This window comes from Pararge aegeria, chromosome 7 (genome assembly GCF_905163445.1).
Source record: "Pararge aegeria chromosome 7, ilParAegt1.1, whole genome shotgun sequence".
Taxonomy (NCBI): domain Eukaryota; kingdom Metazoa; phylum Arthropoda; class Insecta; order Lepidoptera; family Nymphalidae; genus Pararge; species Pararge aegeria.
The window spans coordinates 17,617,604-17,638,135 of record NC_053186.1 but is presented as its reverse complement, the minus strand read 5'-3'; the positions used below and the strand labels follow the sequence as shown (position 1 = coordinate 17,638,135).

Sequence of the window (20,532 nt, the reverse complement as noted above, 5' to 3'; positions counted from 1 at the left end):
TAACTTATTACAATTAATTTCTATTTGTGTACCAAAGATTGTAAATCTTTATTATTTAATACATAACGTAACTCGACCTTGGAATTTACATTGGGTAAGGATCGGTTGAACACTTTGTTTGAACATCGCCTCATAAACGATCCAATAGTTTGATGGTTTGGGGTTATAAAATTTTTGAAAAAAGGAGTATCTACTTAAGAGTTAGAGATACTTAAGAGTTACATTTACGCTAGAGTTTTTTTCCTTGGACGCCAAATCTTTACACTGTATCTATCAAGTTGAAATTGATACTTTTTCTTACAATCCCGGATTTTGCCCCGGAAAGATAATCTACTTCCCCGAAAAGTTTAAAAAAAGTATAACATCCAGAGTAAGTGATTTGTTAACCGAAAAACAATTATTGAGTGAGATGCAATAACGTCAGCGTTTTGTAGCTCGAAGATAAACGCCATTTGATACATTCTCTCCACATTATGATAACACAAAACTTTTTGGATTAAAAATATTAAGTTTTTGGTTTTTTTTAAGAGCACGTTACACATATGGTCTTTAGTAGACTAGTTTTTTTTAAATCTAATTAAATCAGTGCTGCTATTTCGGTTTAATACGATTTCCTAACTAATCTGATAGTTCTAAAGAAAGGTTGTCGCTAGTTTTGACAGCTGTGTCTAACCGAAATAGCACCACGCCACGTGTCTTCAACGAGATGAGTTTCCAAAAAATGAATCAAATGGCGTAGCAGTTCGCATCTACAAGACACCGATGCAGGTATTGGGACGTACGTCTTCGCTGACTGGCCGCTGGTTGAGCAGCGTGATGGGCCCGGTTGGCAGGCTCTCCTTGGACTTGCCCTTCGCGATGTCCCGGAACTCCTCCGTGTATTCCTGGGTCGACACACGCGGTCACAAGCGGTCGGGAACAACACACAAACCAGTTGGGATACGATTTGTACGCCATTTTCGTTGGCTTTGTAGGCCAGTTATATGTTTATATTCCCAGAAACAAGGAAAACTATGGATAGAGGGGCAAAGAATGATTAAAGATCAAGGAAAGTGTAAGGACCAAGGTAAACAAAGGACAACTCCATTGGGAAGAAGCTTTGTGAAGAGGTATTTCTATTTTGGAAGATGATGTATGAATAACCATCAAAGTTATAGTGCAGATGCGGGGTCTGCCCATAAAACACCAGAAAAAGGAACAAGGATCAAAGAAAGATGGTAGGCAGAGAAATAAAATATCAGTCATAAAAATTACTGTTTAAAATGACGTATCCAAACTAGTCCGCGCGTGTAGGCGAAATAAAATTGAATGGGAAAAAAGGAATGAATTAATAAAACATTGTAACACTTCCATTCAAAGCTCGTGTTTTAATTGATTGATGAGGCCAAGCGTAGACTGACATACAGGGCGACGTCATTTTTGTAATAAAGCCGCAGACATACAATTATGCCGCAGGTTTCTGTGACATTAGGTTGCAGCCGTCAAAGTCAAATTTCAAAGTCAAAGTTTCGTGTTAAGGGTTACTTCGCCTGTTTGACAACTTACGCCTAACCTGACGGCAACATCAAGCTCTGTGCACTCAAGTGTGAGACGATGACAATAAAGGGAGATATTGCGAGTGACCATGCTTATATGGGATGGATATTGAATTATGCATGGTATATTCATAATCGTGTGATTGTAGAAGAGTTAAAGTATTATAGAGGCCAAGTTAGAACGTGTATAAAAGCATCAGTCTGTAATTAGTTAAATCCTCAAGAGCAGTAACTATTATGATACTTAATTAAATAAAAAAAATAGCTAATGTAGCGAAGAACCTATCGAATTTTTATTGTTCCCGATTTTAACTGCGCCTTCAACCAAACATACTTGATGATTCAAAGAGGTTGTAAGTTATGCGTACTTGAAATAACAAATATGCACCACAAATACGACGCCATTTTGGTTCAGTCAAATCAAATCTTATCACATATTTTTATGCCCATAAATACATGGCAAACCGCCGACAACACGTCTCCTAAGGTGTTGGTAACATGTTTCTGACTTCTTCCATTTTTCTTTATATTATTTGGCTTAAAGAAAATGGCGTCGTATAGACGTGGCACATTGACTGGTCTTGTAAATCTTAGTCTTTCTATCCACCAAAAAAATATACTGTTAGTTCTGATCGTTAGTTTTTATTTTTGGTTTTATGTCTCGCTTTTTGGTATCTGAAACCATATAGATGTAAGTTTTGTTTTGACTTCATTTCGTTTTATTGATTATTGTAGTATATAAGTGTAGCTGGAATTGGCAGTGTTTTCTTTCGTATTCGATTTAAATTTTCAATTTGCTTTATGAAATTCGAATTTACTAGACAATTTTATTACGCTTCCGACTTCGAAAGGTTCTGGATAATTGGAGAGTATTTTCTTAAGGGCTTGTTTATTTAAGTGTTGTACCTAAATCGTATTTCATTATGGGAAATACAATGTGGCGACAAAATAGAAAATTTACGATAAATGTATTCAGTTTTTAATCAATTTGTTTAATATAAGTTTAGCAAATATAGGTTGACTTCATTTCGTTTTATTGATTATTGTAGTATATAAGTGTAGCTGGAATTGGCAGTGTTTTCTTTCGTATTCGATTTAAATTTTCAATTTGCTTTATGAAATTCGAATGTACTAGACTATTTTATTACGCTTCCGACTTCGAAAGGTTCTGGATAATTGGAGAGTATTTTCTTAAGGGCTTGTTTATATTTAAGTGTTGTACCTAAATCGTATTTCATTATGGGAAATACAATGTGGCGACAAAATAGAAAATTTACGATAAATGTATTCAGTTTTTAATCAATTTGTTTAATATAAGTTTAGCAAATAGCAGTAAAGTCATGTTTTTGTAGTCATTGAGTTATTTTTCTCTTCCTTCAATTATGAATTTGTTGCTAAGGAATCATGTGATGGCATTAAAGCAGCTATATATGTTTTAGGACGTAAACAAATTATTTTAACTAGTGCACCGGCCATTGGTGCAAATGTTCTGCGATGCAGCATCTAAAAACCAACAATGCAAAAGTGCCCAATCCATATTTTGCGTTGTATTTAGCATGACGTTTCAGGACAGTCTGTCGAAACAAATCAGTGGAGATGGGTGGATATCAGTGATAATCTGTGAAATAATTGTCAAAAATTTAAAGATCTTACCAAAAATTTTGATGTGAAAAAGCTGGTGAAATATTGACGGGCGTTGGTGAATTTCGTGCGAAAGGACTAAATTAGGCGATTTTCAGAGCTGCACATTTCGATGTTATTGGGAAATGTAGCGTCCTTTAGCGCTGAATGAATTACCATCAAAAATAAATTTGGGGTGAAACCGAATGCGTACATTTTGCCAATTGTGTCGCAGATTTTGTGACTCGAGTATATATTTTTCGTAAAAGTTGGTAGCAGCCGGTTGCAAAGGGTTAGGCAAAAATTTCATCATTACAGAGAACCCTGGTCGACTTCGTAACTTGTCAAACATACACCGAAAAATATATGTCTGTGAATTTTTATAAATTAGACATGGTTTAGTAAGAAAGAACTTTTTCCAAAAGTTTACAAACCAGTTAATGAACTTTCATTCGACAAAAAGATCAACGAATAGGTTGAGAACACATATTATAATTTATGACTGGAAACCAGACCACGCAGGTATTTTTATTAATAACCCAAATGTCACAACTCAATATTGACTTTGACTGGTAGCCTTTTTTCTGCGAAACTGCGTGCAATTATCTTTAAAAAAATATACACTCGAGCCTGCCTAACTTTTCCGGGGAGTGATAACGTGATTGTATTCAGCTCTGGCAACCGTACCAACACCGTGGCGTACCAGGAACGCGATGTTATAACATCCGTTGTTGTGAACGCTAGTCGTGTCCGACGGCGCCACTCGATGCTCCCTCTCATCTCCGAAGCAAATTGAGAGAGCGCGGCGCAACCTCCTCTGGGCGCGTGCCCACAGGGCGCCGATGTGGAGCGGTGGTGGACGGGTGGTGACCACCCGCGCGAGCATCGCGGTCGCGCCGGCCGGGAGGTATTTGAAAAGTTTTGGCTCCGTGGTCTCAGGCGGTTCGTCCTTTTAACGACATACTGTGGCTATATTTCCGAACGTTTGTTTCGATTGGCGCATTGCGGAGCGCCGTCGAAAGTCCCGGGTTAAATCCTCGGCAGCACGGCTAGCATAGGCAAAAATTATATCCCCTGATTATATCCTATAACATGGGATAAATCTTACGTGTCTGGCCAAAGTATGGCAACAGGGATTAGGAGAAGTTTACTCCCGTATATTATTCCCACCACCAATGCTCGGAGAGTTGATAAAGCATTGGGAGGAGACAATGTGTTGGCCTTTGTCGTGCAGGGGCAATTTGTAATTGCTGTTTTTCTGGATGTTCTGGTGGGAAATTACGGTTAGCTTCGTGGTTTGTAACCGATTACTAGATTTTCATTCTATTAAAAAGACATCAGAATACGAAAATAAACCGTATACACTGTCCGTTAGTTAAGTAATTCATTTTTAAATAAGCTATTATAAAAGGAATATTAAGCTTAATTTGCTACACTCCGCGAATAGCAGGAGAATCTGTACGGTGACATTTATAAATTCTTCAATCTGTATACTCCACACCAAACAGATCTTTCGCAGTGCACTCTCTACGCACGTTTCGTTCCGACACCGGAGCAACCTCAGGAGATGTTGACTTAACTATAAACTAAGTGCTTCTATCCAGTATCATATGTTTTTAAGAACTTCATCATCTCATACAAGCAAACTCACATAACACTAAGCACCTAAAACTTGTTTATGAAACTTTATCAGTATTCCAGCTATCCAGAATATTATAAAATACTAGCGGTCCCTCGCAACTTTGCTCGCGTATAAGTCTACCTTTAAAGAAAGACATATGCTGACATATAAAGGGGAAAAACTTCGTCATACATGATTTTATCGAAACTTTAATTGTTGACGTACGCAGCGGTAGCTCTCAAAAGGAGAAAAATCCTCAATTTTGAAACATTCTGCATTGGTGCAATGCTACTATTGGTCTTAACGTGATCATATTTTGCTTTTAGTAAGTTTAAAAATGGCCTATCCAACACTAAAATAATTTTCCAATCGGACTAGTAGTTTCTGAGGGCATCGCGTGCAAGTATTGTTAACTTGATCGCGATTATCTCAGGACAAACAAACTCTTCAGCTTCATATATAAGTATAAGATTACAAAATGGTTAGGCAGCATCTTCCCCTTAATCCCCATCATGCCCTTTTGTGTTGGAAAAACTCTTAAAAGACAAAACTTTACTACATATTTTCCTTCTTACGTTATTTTAAAAATCGGGACTTTTAACCGCGTAGTACTCTATTTAAATTTCGCATTAAAAAAAAAATCCTTGTGAAGTACCTTAGTACAAGATTCGCTTCCGATTTGCAAAGAGTCGTTTTCGAGTTTGGAAATACTAGAACAACGGAGTAAAAGGAATTTTGCAACTTATAATTTCTTCAATCCTTATACACAACACCAAACAGATCTTCGTACATTGTCTTAACTGCTTGCGCTTAAGTTTCATAATATATCATGGAATTCCGCAAAGTAACGACTGCTTCTATCCAATGTTTTAAATTTCTTAAGTCGTAGGGTAGGCCTGAATTCTATGAGTCCAAAAAAAAGATTTTTTTTTTTCGTATCTATGGTTTACATATGTAGGTAGGCACCATAGATATGCCCTTTCTATATTTATGAATTTTATTAATTTTCATTTGGAACTTTACTGAATGAGCGATATTTTATTTATTTTATTGTATCGTAAGAATTATTGCTCCCAATAGTTGATTTTCTATTCAGGTACAATTTAATGTATATCGTTTTGCCAAATTATTTATATAAATTCAGCAATATCAGCTATAGTCGTCTATTTTATTCTTGGGATGACAAGATAATCCTATGGGGAGAACATGACTCCGCTTTATAAGCAATTTAGGGCGACCGCTGTCAATCCCGGCTACACTTATTATACGTACAAACTTTTTATAGCGACGTGTAGTGGGCCGGTAATTAGTTTATAATTTTGATGTTAGTGAATATTTTATAAACGCGAATAGTTGTACCCTTTTTAGTTAAATCGTAGGATAAATAACACAACTAATTATTGGCCGCAATATGAAATATAAAACATTATTTTTACGATTTTAATTCTCTTCAAAACTTTGCTTGTCTTTATAACTTCAAACATTTACTTTTCGATCGAATTTTTGCCACGAGGTATTTATCCGATCTGTTTATCACGAAAATTAGTTAATTTGTTAAACGAAAAGCCGTTAGCGTTTTGTGAAACCTACATACCTACATACCTACTCCTATAGTATACTCCCAAATGTTTGATCAAATGTTTCACAATCGCTGCTAAATCAAACAACTGCAGTGTCAATATTGAAATTAGCGTCGCATGACTCAAGAATACGCTGAAGGTTGCTTACTCATTAGAAGCGCTTCTACTGAAAGTGTTAGAATTAATTTCGACTGTTTATACTCATAACAGACGATCCAATTTAATTGGTGCCATAATAATTTAGTATAATAATTTAGTTGGACCGATTCATAATTATTTTATTGCATACCATATGAACGGAATGCCTTGGCACGTTATTTCGACATGCTATAACTTGGGGATATCATCTGGGCCTCAGATAGCTTAATCTTAAGTCTCATTGAAGACGATAGGCCGATCAGAGAGAAGCTCTTATGGATATCGATATGGATTTTAGTATTTAGGAAAACATTTTTTTGTCAAATAGAACCTCTATTAGAAACATGACCATTTTTATACTTTGATGTTTATTTGTCAATATATTACTAGAAACCTAGACTGCGTTGTCAGTTTCCCAAGAAGTTCGCTAAGTTATAGGAGTTTGAAAGTTTATCAAATCCTGTAGCTATAAAAGGATGCATGTGGACTTTCGACATATACTTTTAATTTTTTTTTCCATGTAAGTATAAAAACTAGATTACCGCCCACTTCAATGAAGAATATGTGCAAAATTTCACACGAGAGGCTCCTGTCCGAAAATCAGTACCTAAACCTAACCTACTAAATTGTCTTGGTTGGATGGTTGGCACAAACCTAAGTTGGACCGTCTGTTGATTGCATTAAAGCAGCTTCTGTACTACTCGTATATCACTAAAATCTCAGCCAATTAGAAAAGAAAGAAATAAGAAATAGATAAATGGGTACAAGTATGTAGTTCGCATGCCACTAAAACTCCTAACTAATACTGACTAGAAAATCCTATCTATCAAGGAAGCATTCAGTTAATAACTGCATACATAACGGCATCGCATATATAATTATATGCATTACTTGGTAAGTATCGGAGATTGTGTACACAAATTAGCAATCATACAGTTCGAAAAATCCCAAAACCTCGAAAGCTTTGCGGGAATTTAAGCCTTATAGGTCGCGATACAAAAAATATTTTTTTATATCCATATACTTGACACGAAAGTTGAAATCGGGGCTTATTAGATAAAACATCGTCTTTGCTGTTATACTGCCTTAAATTTACATTTCTGCAATCTAAGACCGTTTCTTTCCTAGATAGTAACAGTATTCTATTATTGTAAATCCCTAACTGTCAGAGACTTACCTGCATGGATACAAGCCTTTATATCTTTCTTCAATTAAAAAGAAATCTTTGCAGCGAGACATTTTATAGGCTGATGATGAGTAACTAGTACATTGTCACCACGCGAATTAATGTCTTACAATGGACAAAGACGTTCTCTCTCATGCGAATATAGCATATAAAGCTGAGATCTACTAAAATTCACCAGTGATTGTTGATAATTGTTGTCAGCTTTTAGAATGTAATTCCCGCTACATTATTCTCGAATCTGCGCCTATGACTATCAAATTAGTTTTAACTCGAAACTGTATGATTACTAAGCTGTGGTCGGGAAGCAGGCTCTATGTGGGTGGTGGATGGTGGAGGTTACCTCGAACTGCGGCCACGCCATGGCCATGTTAACTCCATGGTTGTTCGCCCACCACTTGAGGTCCTTCTGGTGGTCGGCGTTGTTTATCGTGTGGTGGAATTCTTCGTATATTTGTGGTAATCTGGAATTTATAAAGTAAAATGATAGCTTTGGATGGAATGACTTTATCGTGCGTTGGAATTTCAAGTATATTCACTATTATCTTATGCAATCGGGGTAAAAGGAAGGGGTAGAATTTGGTACTTTCGTCTGTCAATTAATTCAAAATATTGTAACAGTCGTCGCGATGACCTTAGTATTGTTTGATTAAAAAAGAGTAGTTCTTCATCAGATAATTCTTTTAATAGTTGCGTTTTAGGTTATTCTCTATGTAAAAAAGTCTATACATAAGTTTTTTTTCTTGTGCCTAGTAGTAGCGCTCTTTCGCTCGAGCTCGTCCGGGGAACTGCCTACAACGCCCTTGCTTATCTCCGTCCGTCAATTATACTATAAACCAATAGATATTAAATTATCTAGCGAAATGCTAAGATGCTTCCTGTTTCCTGGTCGTGTATCCTGGATGCAGCTAGGGGTGCGTGGAACACACAAACAACTCACGTGGGTTCCTTGCTAATGTCCAGGCACTTGTGGAAGCTGAACAGCACCTCCTTGAAGAACGTCAGCCTCTGGGCCTCCATTTGCTGGCAGCGGTCGAACACCCCCGTCATGTCCTCAATATAGCGAGGGTTGTAGGCCGTGATCTCTGCCAGAGCTGCCTGGTACTTGTCGCGGTTCTTAGCGACGTCTTCGCGGCATTTTGACACGCGTTCCGCCATTTTCTTTATCTGTTTGCAGAATTATAAATATATGTGTATTGCAGCTCAAATAAATTCCACGGAACTAAAACCGTACATATTATTTACTATAGGTGTTTTGGGTACACTATTTTAATGTCAGTTGTGTTGTATGATTTGAAATTATGTGCGACGTGAAAATATTGCCGTTTGAAGGTAAATGATAAAATACGCACAATTATTTGAACGGTACAGGGTTAATGGGTTAACCTATCCGCTCTCTCTCATCTTGTCCTAATCCAAAGGTTGCCTGGCAGAGATCGCTACTAAGCGATAAGGCCGCCTTTTGTATTCTACTTTTGTCTTTGTATTTCTATTGTTTTTTTTTTTTACTAACTTCATTGTGGTGTACAATAAAGAGTTAAATAATAATAATAATAATAATGGTAAAAGGATTATATTATGAATTGGGATGCTTTTTTCCCTTGACGGCCGAGTGGCGCAGTGTGAAAATCTGAATTGTTCAATTTACAATCAGCCACACAATGGCATGCAATGGTTTACATTAAATTCCACCATAATAAACAATATTTTTTGACAAATTTATTACATGTTGTCATCAATTCAATTTATTACATCATATAATGTCTAGGAATATACATAATCATAATATTTTCAATTTTAATGTCATTATTACCAAATTATACGTCATTATTAAGTTTTAATTCAAAAAATTCTTTGATGACATAAAAATTGTACACATAAAGCCATTTAAATAATTTAGTTTTAAATTGATTAATTGCTAATGATTTCATATAATTAGGTATTTTATTATATACTTTAATACACATCATAACACATTTTTTATCAAAATACTTAGTTTTGGGAAGGTAGTTTAAAACTAAACGATAGGTATTTCTAACATACCTAGGGTACACATCACTGGCCGTTGTAAATAATGCCTTATGCTTTTGCACAAAGCACCCAGTTTCAAAGATGTATAAGCAAGCAGTGGCGTGCATAGAGGGTATGCACAGGGTATGCAGATGATATAAAATGAAGAAAATCTCCGATAAGAGTTATAAAGTACTTAAGGATAGGCATTGTAAGAGTTATAAAAACCCTACCCTTAAGCTATAAAGTTTATATAGCTCCTACTGGTGATTTTCTTCATTTTATATAATCTGCATACCCTGTGCATATCCTCTATGCACGCCACTGTAAGCAAGGTAGAGGGAGCAGCTTTAATTGCTTAAATATTGGTCTGCAACTGTCCAGCGGTGAAGCACCGCACATAGCTCGAATACACTTTTTTTGGGCAATGAATGCCCTACTTACATCAGCCCCCATTGCCCCAGAACACCAAGCTATATCTAAGTACTGACACTACATACGCATGATACACCGACATAACTACTTTAAAGTCTACGACATTTCTGAGACGTCTTAGCACATAACAAAACCTATTTAATTTTTCACATACTGTATCGATGTGAGTCCTCCATGTCAGTCTGAAATCTACGTTTAGTCCTAAGAATTTTATGTGAGACGTTGGACGAATAAGGGTAGCGGGGGACTTATTGTAGAATTGTAAGTATTGTGTTTTAGTTTATTTGTAAATTATTCATGTCAAGCCAGTTTATTAAATTATTTAAAGTGTTATTTATGTCAGATTGATGTAAAAAGAGATTATTATTATTTGATGACAGAATTATGGAAATATAATCCGCAAACAAGACGCATTTGTTGTTAGTTACTTCTGTAATGTCATTTATGTACAGCGACCCTGCCTTCTAAGTCCTTGGCCGTGGGTTCGATTCCCACAACTGGAAAATATTTGTATGATCAAGAAGATTGGTTTTTCAGTGTCTGTGTGTTTATCTGTATATTTATTTTTACGATATGTGTAGGGGAGACCGGAGCTGGTTGGCTGTAGGGGCAGAAAGACTAAGCAACAATAACTCGCCACCATCACATGTTTTTCATCAACCTATCACAGATGATAACCTTATAGATAAGTATTTTTGAATAGAATAATTCTCCTATCTCAACTATTGTTTAACTGTTGGTTTGATTATATAAAGTTAAACATCAGAGATAAATGAGCTTAAGTCATAAGTTATTCAACCATCCCCGGTCTCCCCTACTATATTATAGTCTTTCATGATTATGTTGGTTTGATCTGAATATTATAAGTATTTATGTATATTATTCATAATAATATTCATCAGTCATCTTAGTACCCATAACACAAGCTACGCTTACTTTGGGGCTAGATGGCGATTTGTGTATTGTCGTAGTATATTTATTTATTTAATGGGACAATAATACAGCCGTACATGATGTTAGTGGTTGATACACTAGCCTCACAGAAGGTAAACATAAAGGCTAGCACTACTGGAAAATTCAACAAAAAACTTGTTTATGCAAACTGCCTTTACTTACCTATATTCCATAGTAAATGCAAATAATGATTATTGAACTTTTATTATATAAATACTGTTTTATGGACCAGTGGAAGAGTCACTACCAAACGGCAGGCGTGACGTGAATTTCGATTTTTTTTTTCAAGTAAACCCGTTCAAATTGACTTATAAGGCAGGTAGGCACGGCGGTTAGGAAATAAACCAATTAAGACCCAGACGAGGGGTGACGGCGGTTCTCGACTCCCGAGTGACATCAAATTAAGTTTTACGTTAAACTCATTTATTAGGTACACCGCCACCTACTTCTTTCTCAAGTATACATATGTCGTACTCGCGATTTTGTGTCAAGTATAGCTTTAATATTACACACCTACTACCTTTGTTTTTTATTCATGATACGGCTTAAAAGAACCCAACAAATAAATGCCAGTAGTAGTTTTTATGCTTCACTAAAAAGCTTCGATCAACAATTTACCTAATAGATGTCTAGTGCCATACAAAATCTAAGGGAAAAAAATTTTCGTCTTGTCTTTATCCAGTTATCTGGTAAAAATAACTCATACGAAGTAGTTTCTTACATGACACGAGTAAATAATTATTTAATAACTTATAAGTTATTCCGTAACACATCTATTGCTTTTTCGGGCGCTGGAAATTCGCATTCGCTTTCTCAGCTAGCAAAGTCAAAAAAGTTGGTTCACAAATCGTTAAATGAAATGAGAGCAAATCTAAAACATTACTGGAAGCTAAAAACGTTAATTATGTAATGTTTCTAATGAACTTGCAGTTTGAAACAAACATAACAATTTTGCTAATGATTTTTTACGTTTACACTCCAGGCAACTGCCGGAATTATAGTATGTATAAATAAACAAGCGCCTAAACAGTTTTATAGTTGGACTAAGAAAAATCTCCGACTACGAATAATAAAAATAATAATTCCATCATAGAGAAAGAAGGATAAAAAAAATATCAACTTTCCTCTAAGCGGTAATTTCGAAGGTAAAACAGTTTTTCTAAGAGATATTGGAGTTGAGCTCTTAGCTGTAATGAATTTAAGCCGGAGGGAAATCAACTGCGACTACATAGCGAGTTTTTTATCTCTTTGAATATTTAACTTAACGACTTCCACAATCCCTATACCTATCGGAATCTCTTGAATATTCATATTTTTTTATTGGAAAATGTTTACTATGTAAAGAAGTTTACAAACCAAAGCCGCCGACCTCCCGACACAGCCTAGTACTTCTGCATTACGGTCAGTATCTCTTAAGTTAATTACAAACGATTTCTCCTTTTAACCGGTTAAATAAACTAAACCTGCATGCTTTCATAATGTTCTCAAGGCAGAGGGGAAGTTCACTAATCAGGCTGGAGACAAAAATTATATATCCTCTCCCCCCCCATATTTCAATTTTAGGGTATGCAGTGCTTTTGTGCATGTATGAAGTGCACGCCACTGTTGTGGGTAGGTTAGTAATAGCCAGGGAAATTGACCGAAACCGGATCGAAATTCTTAACTGGCTAACAACCCCTGGCTACTATAACGACTGGCATGAGCGCACGACTAAGAAGATGAATTAGGTACATTTACATTGTCCGTGTTTTTATCCCAATTACTTGCCTACTGTACACAAGGTAGCTCGAAAACTTCAACTTGGCATAAACTGCGGTGCAACTTGCGAGGTGAGGGTAAAAGTTTCCAACTCGAAAGTTCGAAAAGTCGAACGGTTCTAGCAGAGTTCTACGTCATTTTTTTTTTATTTGCATTTCTAGCGAAAAACAAACCATATTCTTCACGAGCGATCAAACTACCAAACACAAAAGTAAAATTATACAATAGATGTCTTTTCTTACCAGCAAGATTCTCTGTAGGGGGGCAGAAAACATAATTTTTTTTCAATAAATTAAGATATAGTGTCAATACAGTAAGTATAAAATATAAATTAGTTAATTTAGGCAACTCCCTAAAGGAAAGCCTATTAAATAGTAACTATAATAATGAATCTCTCGATGACAGTCCTTTACTAACCTAACTAATACTACATTATTCTATATGTTCCAATATGTTATATAAACACGTGCCGCGTGGTGACGGCATCCTTTTATTATTTATCCGATTATGGACAAATTCTCCCGTTCGGGAAGCATATAGTCAAGTCTGGTTCTATTACAGGCTATATATATATATATGATAAAAAGTGTGAAAAGAGTTTTGAATATAGAGAATTGATTGAGTGCATGGTTTAAAAAAAAAAATATTAACTAAATACTAAATGGTTTCCATCATACACATAACAGTTATGGAAAATGAACGCTACGAAGTGCCGTTTCCGAACTGGAAACGTAGAAGCGCTGCGATATCCGTCCTCAACACAGTGTATCAAACCAAGTGTGTCCAATTTATCCTGAAGGGCTGACAGCTCTCGTTTAATACAAACCTTCTCACTGATGTGACACCAGAGGAGGAACAATTTCAAATACATTTGTTTTACCAGTGTTCACAAAGTTTTAGATTAAAAAAAACGGCTTCTGTGTCCAATATGAACTGACTCTGTGTATTGCAATTACTAAGATCGAGTAAAAACAAAAATAAAAACGCTTCTTCCCTTTAATTAAACTTTTTTTTTTAATAGTTATAATTGTCGAACCAAGCGGATGGCATATCTGAGTGTATCTACCGGCTATTAACCAGAGAACAATTCGCAGTGCATGAAAGGAACATTGGATAGAAACAGGCGTTACTTTGCGGAAATCCATGACATACCATGGAAATCAAACGCATTAATAAAGTACTTGACATAGACATAATAAAGGGGATCGTCTTCCTAAATTTAAAAAAAAACTGAAGGACCACTTCCTATCGCAATACTGTGGTATTGTTTAAACTTTGGTATTTTTTTCGCTTTGCTCTTTTTCGTATTTTGTTCTTTAGTATATATTGTCAGCATTTAATATTTTTTTATAAATAATTTAAGTATTTGAATTTTTTTTTGTAATTCATTCTAAAATGTATGTTTTTGTTCGCGGCACTAGATCCGGCTAGTAAATGTCACAGCTTGATGGATCTTACAGCTCATACAGCTCATACTCTCATGTCAGGCTTCCTTATCGTTTTTTCTCAGCAATGTACCTTCTACGCACGTTTCGCTCCGAAACCGGCGCATCCTCAGCAGATATTGACTTTACAATGAATAATTGTTAAGTCCACCTTAACCACCTTAGTCCACCGAAGTTCTGTTTGGTGTGGACTATAAGGATTGAAGAAATTATAAATTACACCACACACATTCTGCTGCTTTTCGCGGAGTATATCAAATTAAGCTTTATTTTCATGGTATGCAAGGAACACTTCCTAAGAGTGCCACCCGATGTCCTGCACCTGAGGCGTAGGTGTTAAGCTTCATGTGCCTCTAATGACTCCGGTAACTACGCCCTTCAGACCGGAACACAGCATTAACATTGCAACTTTGCGCCAGAAATAAGCATTTGTACTTTCTCGGACGAGCTCTGCCACAAAAAGCTTTTCTACTACTACTTTATTTTACACCTATTTAACAAAATCAATCAGACGGACTGTTTTTTTTTTCTTAATAAACTATTTCAAAGTAAATAAAATCTAAAACGTCCACGACCACCGCAGCGAGGCACAGTTCCTAAGATGATGGCAGCATTGCCCCTTTGGATGGCCAAATAAACTAATAGAGGGACTGTTTATTTTTAAATTAGGAACCGCGTCGTCCTAACGTTCATGTGAAATCGCAGTCAAAGCCGCTACTTTGTTAAATCCAAAAAAAAAAAACGACTGTTTGCTAAACTGTGCTCGCAGACGGTCGCTATACAAGAACACCCTGAGGCGAGTCGCGGCTGGCTCTACTGTGATGAATGACTCTTCAAAAAAACCTAGGGCATGTCACGTAGGCTATGCTACGATGTATAAACATCATAGCGAACCTACGTAGAAAATATTATGTGTTTTTGTGCTGCTTCCAAACTTATTTTCTGTAAGCTCTGTACTCCTGCTATGGGAGAAGAGGCCGAGGCTCATGTCCAGCAATCGGGCAATAATAACACGATGTAGAAACACCATTACGAATCTAAGTTGAGAATATTATAAGGGTTTTTGTGTTGCGTGTATTATATGCGTAGTGGGTATGAGCTCCATATTTCTCGCTGCTTTGAGAGAAGAGGCATATGCCCAGTAGTGGGGCATTAAAAATTACTATAAATGCAAATATACTACGGCAATAAACACATCATCATCTAGCCACAAAGTAAGCGTAGCTTGTGTTATGGGTACTACGATGACTGGTGAATATTCAAAATTCAAATTCGAAAATGTTTTATTCATGTAGACCTTATAACAGGCTCTTGCGTAGCGTTCATACATATATGTTACCATTAATGTTAGGTGAGGGTGATAAATACATTCGTTAACTTGAAACTAAAACTTAAAGGAGGGTTCCAAACGCGCCCCGGTCAAGTAAAGCCCCACAACAAACTTAGCTTAACAGTATTTTTATGAATGAAATATATAAATACTAGAAATATACGGAAAAACACCCAGACATTGAAAAACGTTAATGTTGGTGGGAACCCACAGCCTTGGACTCACAAGCAGGGTCACAGCCCACTGAGCCACTCGGCCGTCTAGTTAGTAACATGAGGATGATTTATCATTTTTATAATTTAACAACTTGTCCAAAATTACAAAAAAATACTAAAAACCTAACAGAGTGCCTAGTGAAAGAGTTTCTACTATGGAGGGTAGAGGTACGGAGGATCATCTGTGTATATGAAAAAGTGTCGTCAAAATGTATTAAATTAGGCGCCACATTTGCATCAAGGTAACTCTTAAAAGAAGCGCCAAATATAAATATTGTTAGAGTAGGCTTGAAAAATAAACAAGGAAGTAAGGTTATATTTACCACAATATTTTGTACAACGTAAGTTGTTGAAATTCTCAATAATTAACTACTTTAGTCGATAATGACATTAAATTTTTTAACTCGGCATACTTCAATTCATCTACGATTGCTACATTCATACCATATCCTGTGCATCCACCAGCGCCATTGTGGATGATTTTTGAACTGTTATTTAGCGCATACAACTGGACACTTTTTCAACTTTTCTCCCATATAAGATGACTCTCCTTACCTCTACCCTCCATAGTTTCTACCTTCGATATCGATCGAGATGGTATCGCAAATAGACTATCTATTGACAGTACTGTTTTCCAGTATTTTAACTAGGTGGCGTTCTTTCGATACCATTTAAATCGTAGTAAACTATCGATCGAATAAGTAAACGTAGGTGGAACATCTCCCACATGACACCCAGAAGGCGAACCGTACATAATAACCGCTCTGTACAATGCAGCGGCGACAGACCACCGGCGCCTCTGCGACTAACTGACGTTCAATTTCCTCCACGTTTCTGGGTCAATCTAAATCGCAGAACCTTTTCAGCAAGCCACTTTTCAGTTATGTCACTTTGGTACACATACACGTGTGCTGAAGTAAGTAACCTGGCCATTTATGATGATTGGTTCAGTGGCCTTTTGCGGTAGTTGATCTAGTGGCCACTTATAATAATTGGTTAAGTGGCTATTAATGATATTTGATCTAGTAGCCATATTGTATAATACTTAGTTTAGTTGCCAATTACGATAGTTGATCTAGTGGCCATATATGAAAGTTGGTCTATTAGCTAGAACATTTAACTATGGATTACTAGGTTCTGGGTTCCACCGGTAGTAACTAGTCAGGCCGGAAGTTAATTAAGTATTTGTGTTAAAAAAATTATAATCAGCCCGGAATGTGACGTTGTACGTTATCCCCACAGTGAGTTCGCAATAAAGCGTCGATCATTCTGAGCAAACATTAAGGGAATTCTTTAACGTTGGTAACGTAATAATGTCAACTTTAACGACTTCTCGGTGGTCATAAACACAATTCTTCATGACAACGATGACTCTACTAAATGTAAACGCAGTGCAGTCAACATTCACAAATAATAAATAAATAATAATAAATATACTAAGACAATGCACACATCGCCATCTAGTCCCAAAATAAGCGTAGCTTGTGTTATGGGTACTAAGGTGACTGTTGAATTTTTTTTGAATAATATTCATAAACACTTATTATATACAGATAAACACCCAGATTGAAAAAAATCCTGTTCATCACACAAACATTTTCCAGTTGTGGGAATCGAACCCACGGCCTTAGACTCAGAGAGCAGGGTCGCTGCCCACTGCGCCAATCGGCCGTCAAAAAATAAGTACAATGATACGAGAAAAGCCGGCTAAGTGCGAGTTTACCAGCACATAAAGTGGTTCTTTACATCAACAGCCTGTAATATTGGACTGCTGTCCTTTGCTGGAAAAAGGCGAGAGAGTGGGAGATCCAACGGTATTGCACGGAATCAGCACGCTGGGCAATAGCGTTGGTGAACGTAGTAGATAATCGCCTACAACGACCCCCACGGGAAGAGGGGGGGAAAGGACACTTGTATACTTCCATCGCCACACGGTTTTTTACCGAGATGCAATATAAAACACTATATACTATTATAATAAACCCCGCGACTTCGTCGTATATTGTCGCGGACTGTTTTCAGAACTATACAAAAACAATTCCGTCGTTTTGAAGTAACGTTTACCCTTCACACTTCACACGCATCGAAATCTCTCACAAAGGATATTTTTGTAGTTCTTGGAACATTTCTCATTGATGATCGTAGCGTGGTAGTGGTAGCTATTGGTCGTAGCGTTATGTTATATAGCCGATACTACTTACACAAAAAAAATACAATTTGAAATCTCATTTCCTGAGATTAGAGCGTTGAACTAAACAAATTCAAAAGCTTTATAATTTTATATCTTACCCGTGCCCACTTCATTGGGCACTAAACCTTTTAACTTGTATTCGAATTATTAATGATGTTCGTTTACATACGCACAAAGCGTATGTACAGCTAGCCTGTGTATGACATTACAATAACGTAGCTTCCTATTGGTGAAATAATTTTGAAAATCGTTTCAGAAGATCCAGAGATGCCTTACAGCGTCACAAACTCACAAACGTTACCTCTTTATATTACATTAAGATAGAGCATAGACGCGTTTCTTGTGTGGGATTTTTCCCACTTTATTTTTTCTATATCATTCGTGGTTATGTCAGTTCATGTGTTCCAGCCATCTGACAGAGGGACGGACGGACAGCGAAGGCTTTGTAATAGGGTACCATTGTCACTCTTCGGGCAAGGAACCCTAAAAACGCGTCATTTTTTTGTCAAATAAAGAAACACTGAATCAACTTGACTTTTTTCAGTTTGTTTATTATTTATTTCGTGATTTTCTACGCTGCGGTCCAGTGCGGTCTGTTTATGATGAGCGATGATCCAAAGAAATAGTCAAATATACATTATTTAAAAAAAAAAAAAAAAAAAAGAACGACTTCGAAAGATTGCCATAGTATTTTTTTGTTGTTCAATTAGACCTATTATTATAGAAAGCTGTTGAATAAACTAGTAGAACAAAGTTTAAAAAAAACATTTTAACGGGACATATTATATGCAAAATAGCTTTCCTGCTATATCTAGTAACTTTATAATTTAACTTGCCCGCATTCTTCTTCCGTTTATTACGGTCTTTTACAAATCGCGCTGGTGGCATAAAAAGAAGCCTATGTTATTTTCCGTCCTCTAACTCTTTGCAAAATCAAAAAAAAAAAACCAAGGCGGTGGCGTTACGGAAGGACCACCAAACAATTTTTCCGCATTTATAATATTGAGATAATATCGAGATTTTTCAAATGCCTGCAGTGGTTAGCATGTTCAATTGCGAATCCCGGGGCCCTAGAATCGATTCCCGGTTCGGTTATGTTTAATATTTTGTCAAAATTTTCGGGTCTAACTAAAGGTTTGAAGACTATATTATGGCGGACACCGCGTCCGCTATAACCGTGCCTCAGAGAGCAGTATAAAAAATAAATCACATAAAATTATTTTATTTTAGGTCGGGAACCCATATACAAAAGAATATCAAAATTGAGAGATTAAAATATTATAAAATAATAATAACTTATATAATACAATAATTAATAGACATTGAAATTAAAATAAATAGGATAAATTTAAATTATCGCTACCTTGTGACAATACCTTTACCGTTAATGCCCTAGAACAGCAATGCAGCATCGTCATGGGTCTATGCTCTAAAGCCCAATCCTCTGTGAGACAGGAGCCCAGTGCCCAGCAGTGGGACACTAACGATATTTTAATTTCTCTATGGTTGGAAACTGCTGTTCTCAACGGACAAATAACGCTTTTGAAACTTGACCCAAATTTAAACAAGCGCTCGGATACTCACGAAATATAATCCACAAGTAGCTCTCGCCTGCCTCCACTTGTGCATTTACCCACTCTCAGTGGCGTGCGTAGGGTTTTTGGCCAGGGTTTGCATAAAGCAGGTACATGGCATAAAATGGAAAAATTCCCCTCCAATACGAGTGCTATAAAATAATTTGGGTATGCAGTGCTTTTGTGCTTGTATGAAGTGCACGCCACTGCCCACTTGGTTACGCTTACGTTGTGCTATCTTTTTCTTTTTACACCCCTTTAAACAGGGGCGTAGGTATAAGCAGTATCAGGCATACCGGGCCCACGATCTGCAGAGGCCCCTAACGTGTGTAAGCAACAATTTGTAAAATGTTATCCATAATGTCACTTAATCTCGTGCTTCCCGGTAAAAAACGTCCAAAAAACTGTCAAACGTGCCTTCAGAAATGACATATGTAAAAAGAGATATTTTTTTTCAACTGATACACCTAACGTATTTACAATAAGTTCAAAGTTTGTATAAAACGTAGGCTTACAGAAAAATCCTATTAAAATATTAAGGATTACTTGGACGATAAAAAAAGCTTGGGTGTGAATTGCTCTAGCTTCATAGCTTAATATAAATAAACTGTGTGATGGTGATAACGAAAAAAAAAATTATCCGGCTAAGTTTGTTGTGGGCTCTTCTTAGATCAGGGCGCGTTTGGAACTCTCGTAGCTTAAGGTTTAAGTTGGCGTACGAAGTTATCACCATCCCCTTACAATTATGTAAACATATATGTATGAACGCTTCATAAGTGCCTGTGGTAGGCCTACATAAATAAAGAAATTTTGAGTTTGAATTTGAATTTAACCTACCTAACCTATGGACATCGATGGGGCAGGAACGGTTTTTTTATCAGGTTTTCTTATTTCAAATCTTCGAAAAAACCTTTTGGAGATGCTTTCCCTTCGCATCAGAGTC

At 36.5% G+C, this 20,532-nt stretch overlaps 1 protein-coding gene across 4 annotated transcripts in view; it reads right to left on the bottom strand.

The window, feature by feature from the left end:
* Positions 1-20,532, bottom strand: part of LOC120625468 (protein kinase C and casein kinase substrate in neurons protein 1) — a 145,609-nt gene that overhangs the window by 10,289 nt on the left and 114,788 nt on the right. For 2 of the 4 annotated variants that reach the window (XM_039892551.1, XM_039892552.1), the window contains exons 6-8: positions 8,618-8,844; positions 8,021-8,141; positions 783-884 (exon numbers count right to left, since the gene is read on the bottom strand). In XM_039892551.1, the coding sequence (XP_039748485.1) occupies positions 783-884; positions 8,021-8,141; positions 8,618-8,844 (450 nt within the window). The remainder of the gene's footprint in view (positions 1-782; positions 885-8,020; positions 8,142-8,617; positions 8,845-20,532) is intronic. The other 2 variants (XM_039892553.1, XM_039892554.1) reach the window with 1 other exon arrangement.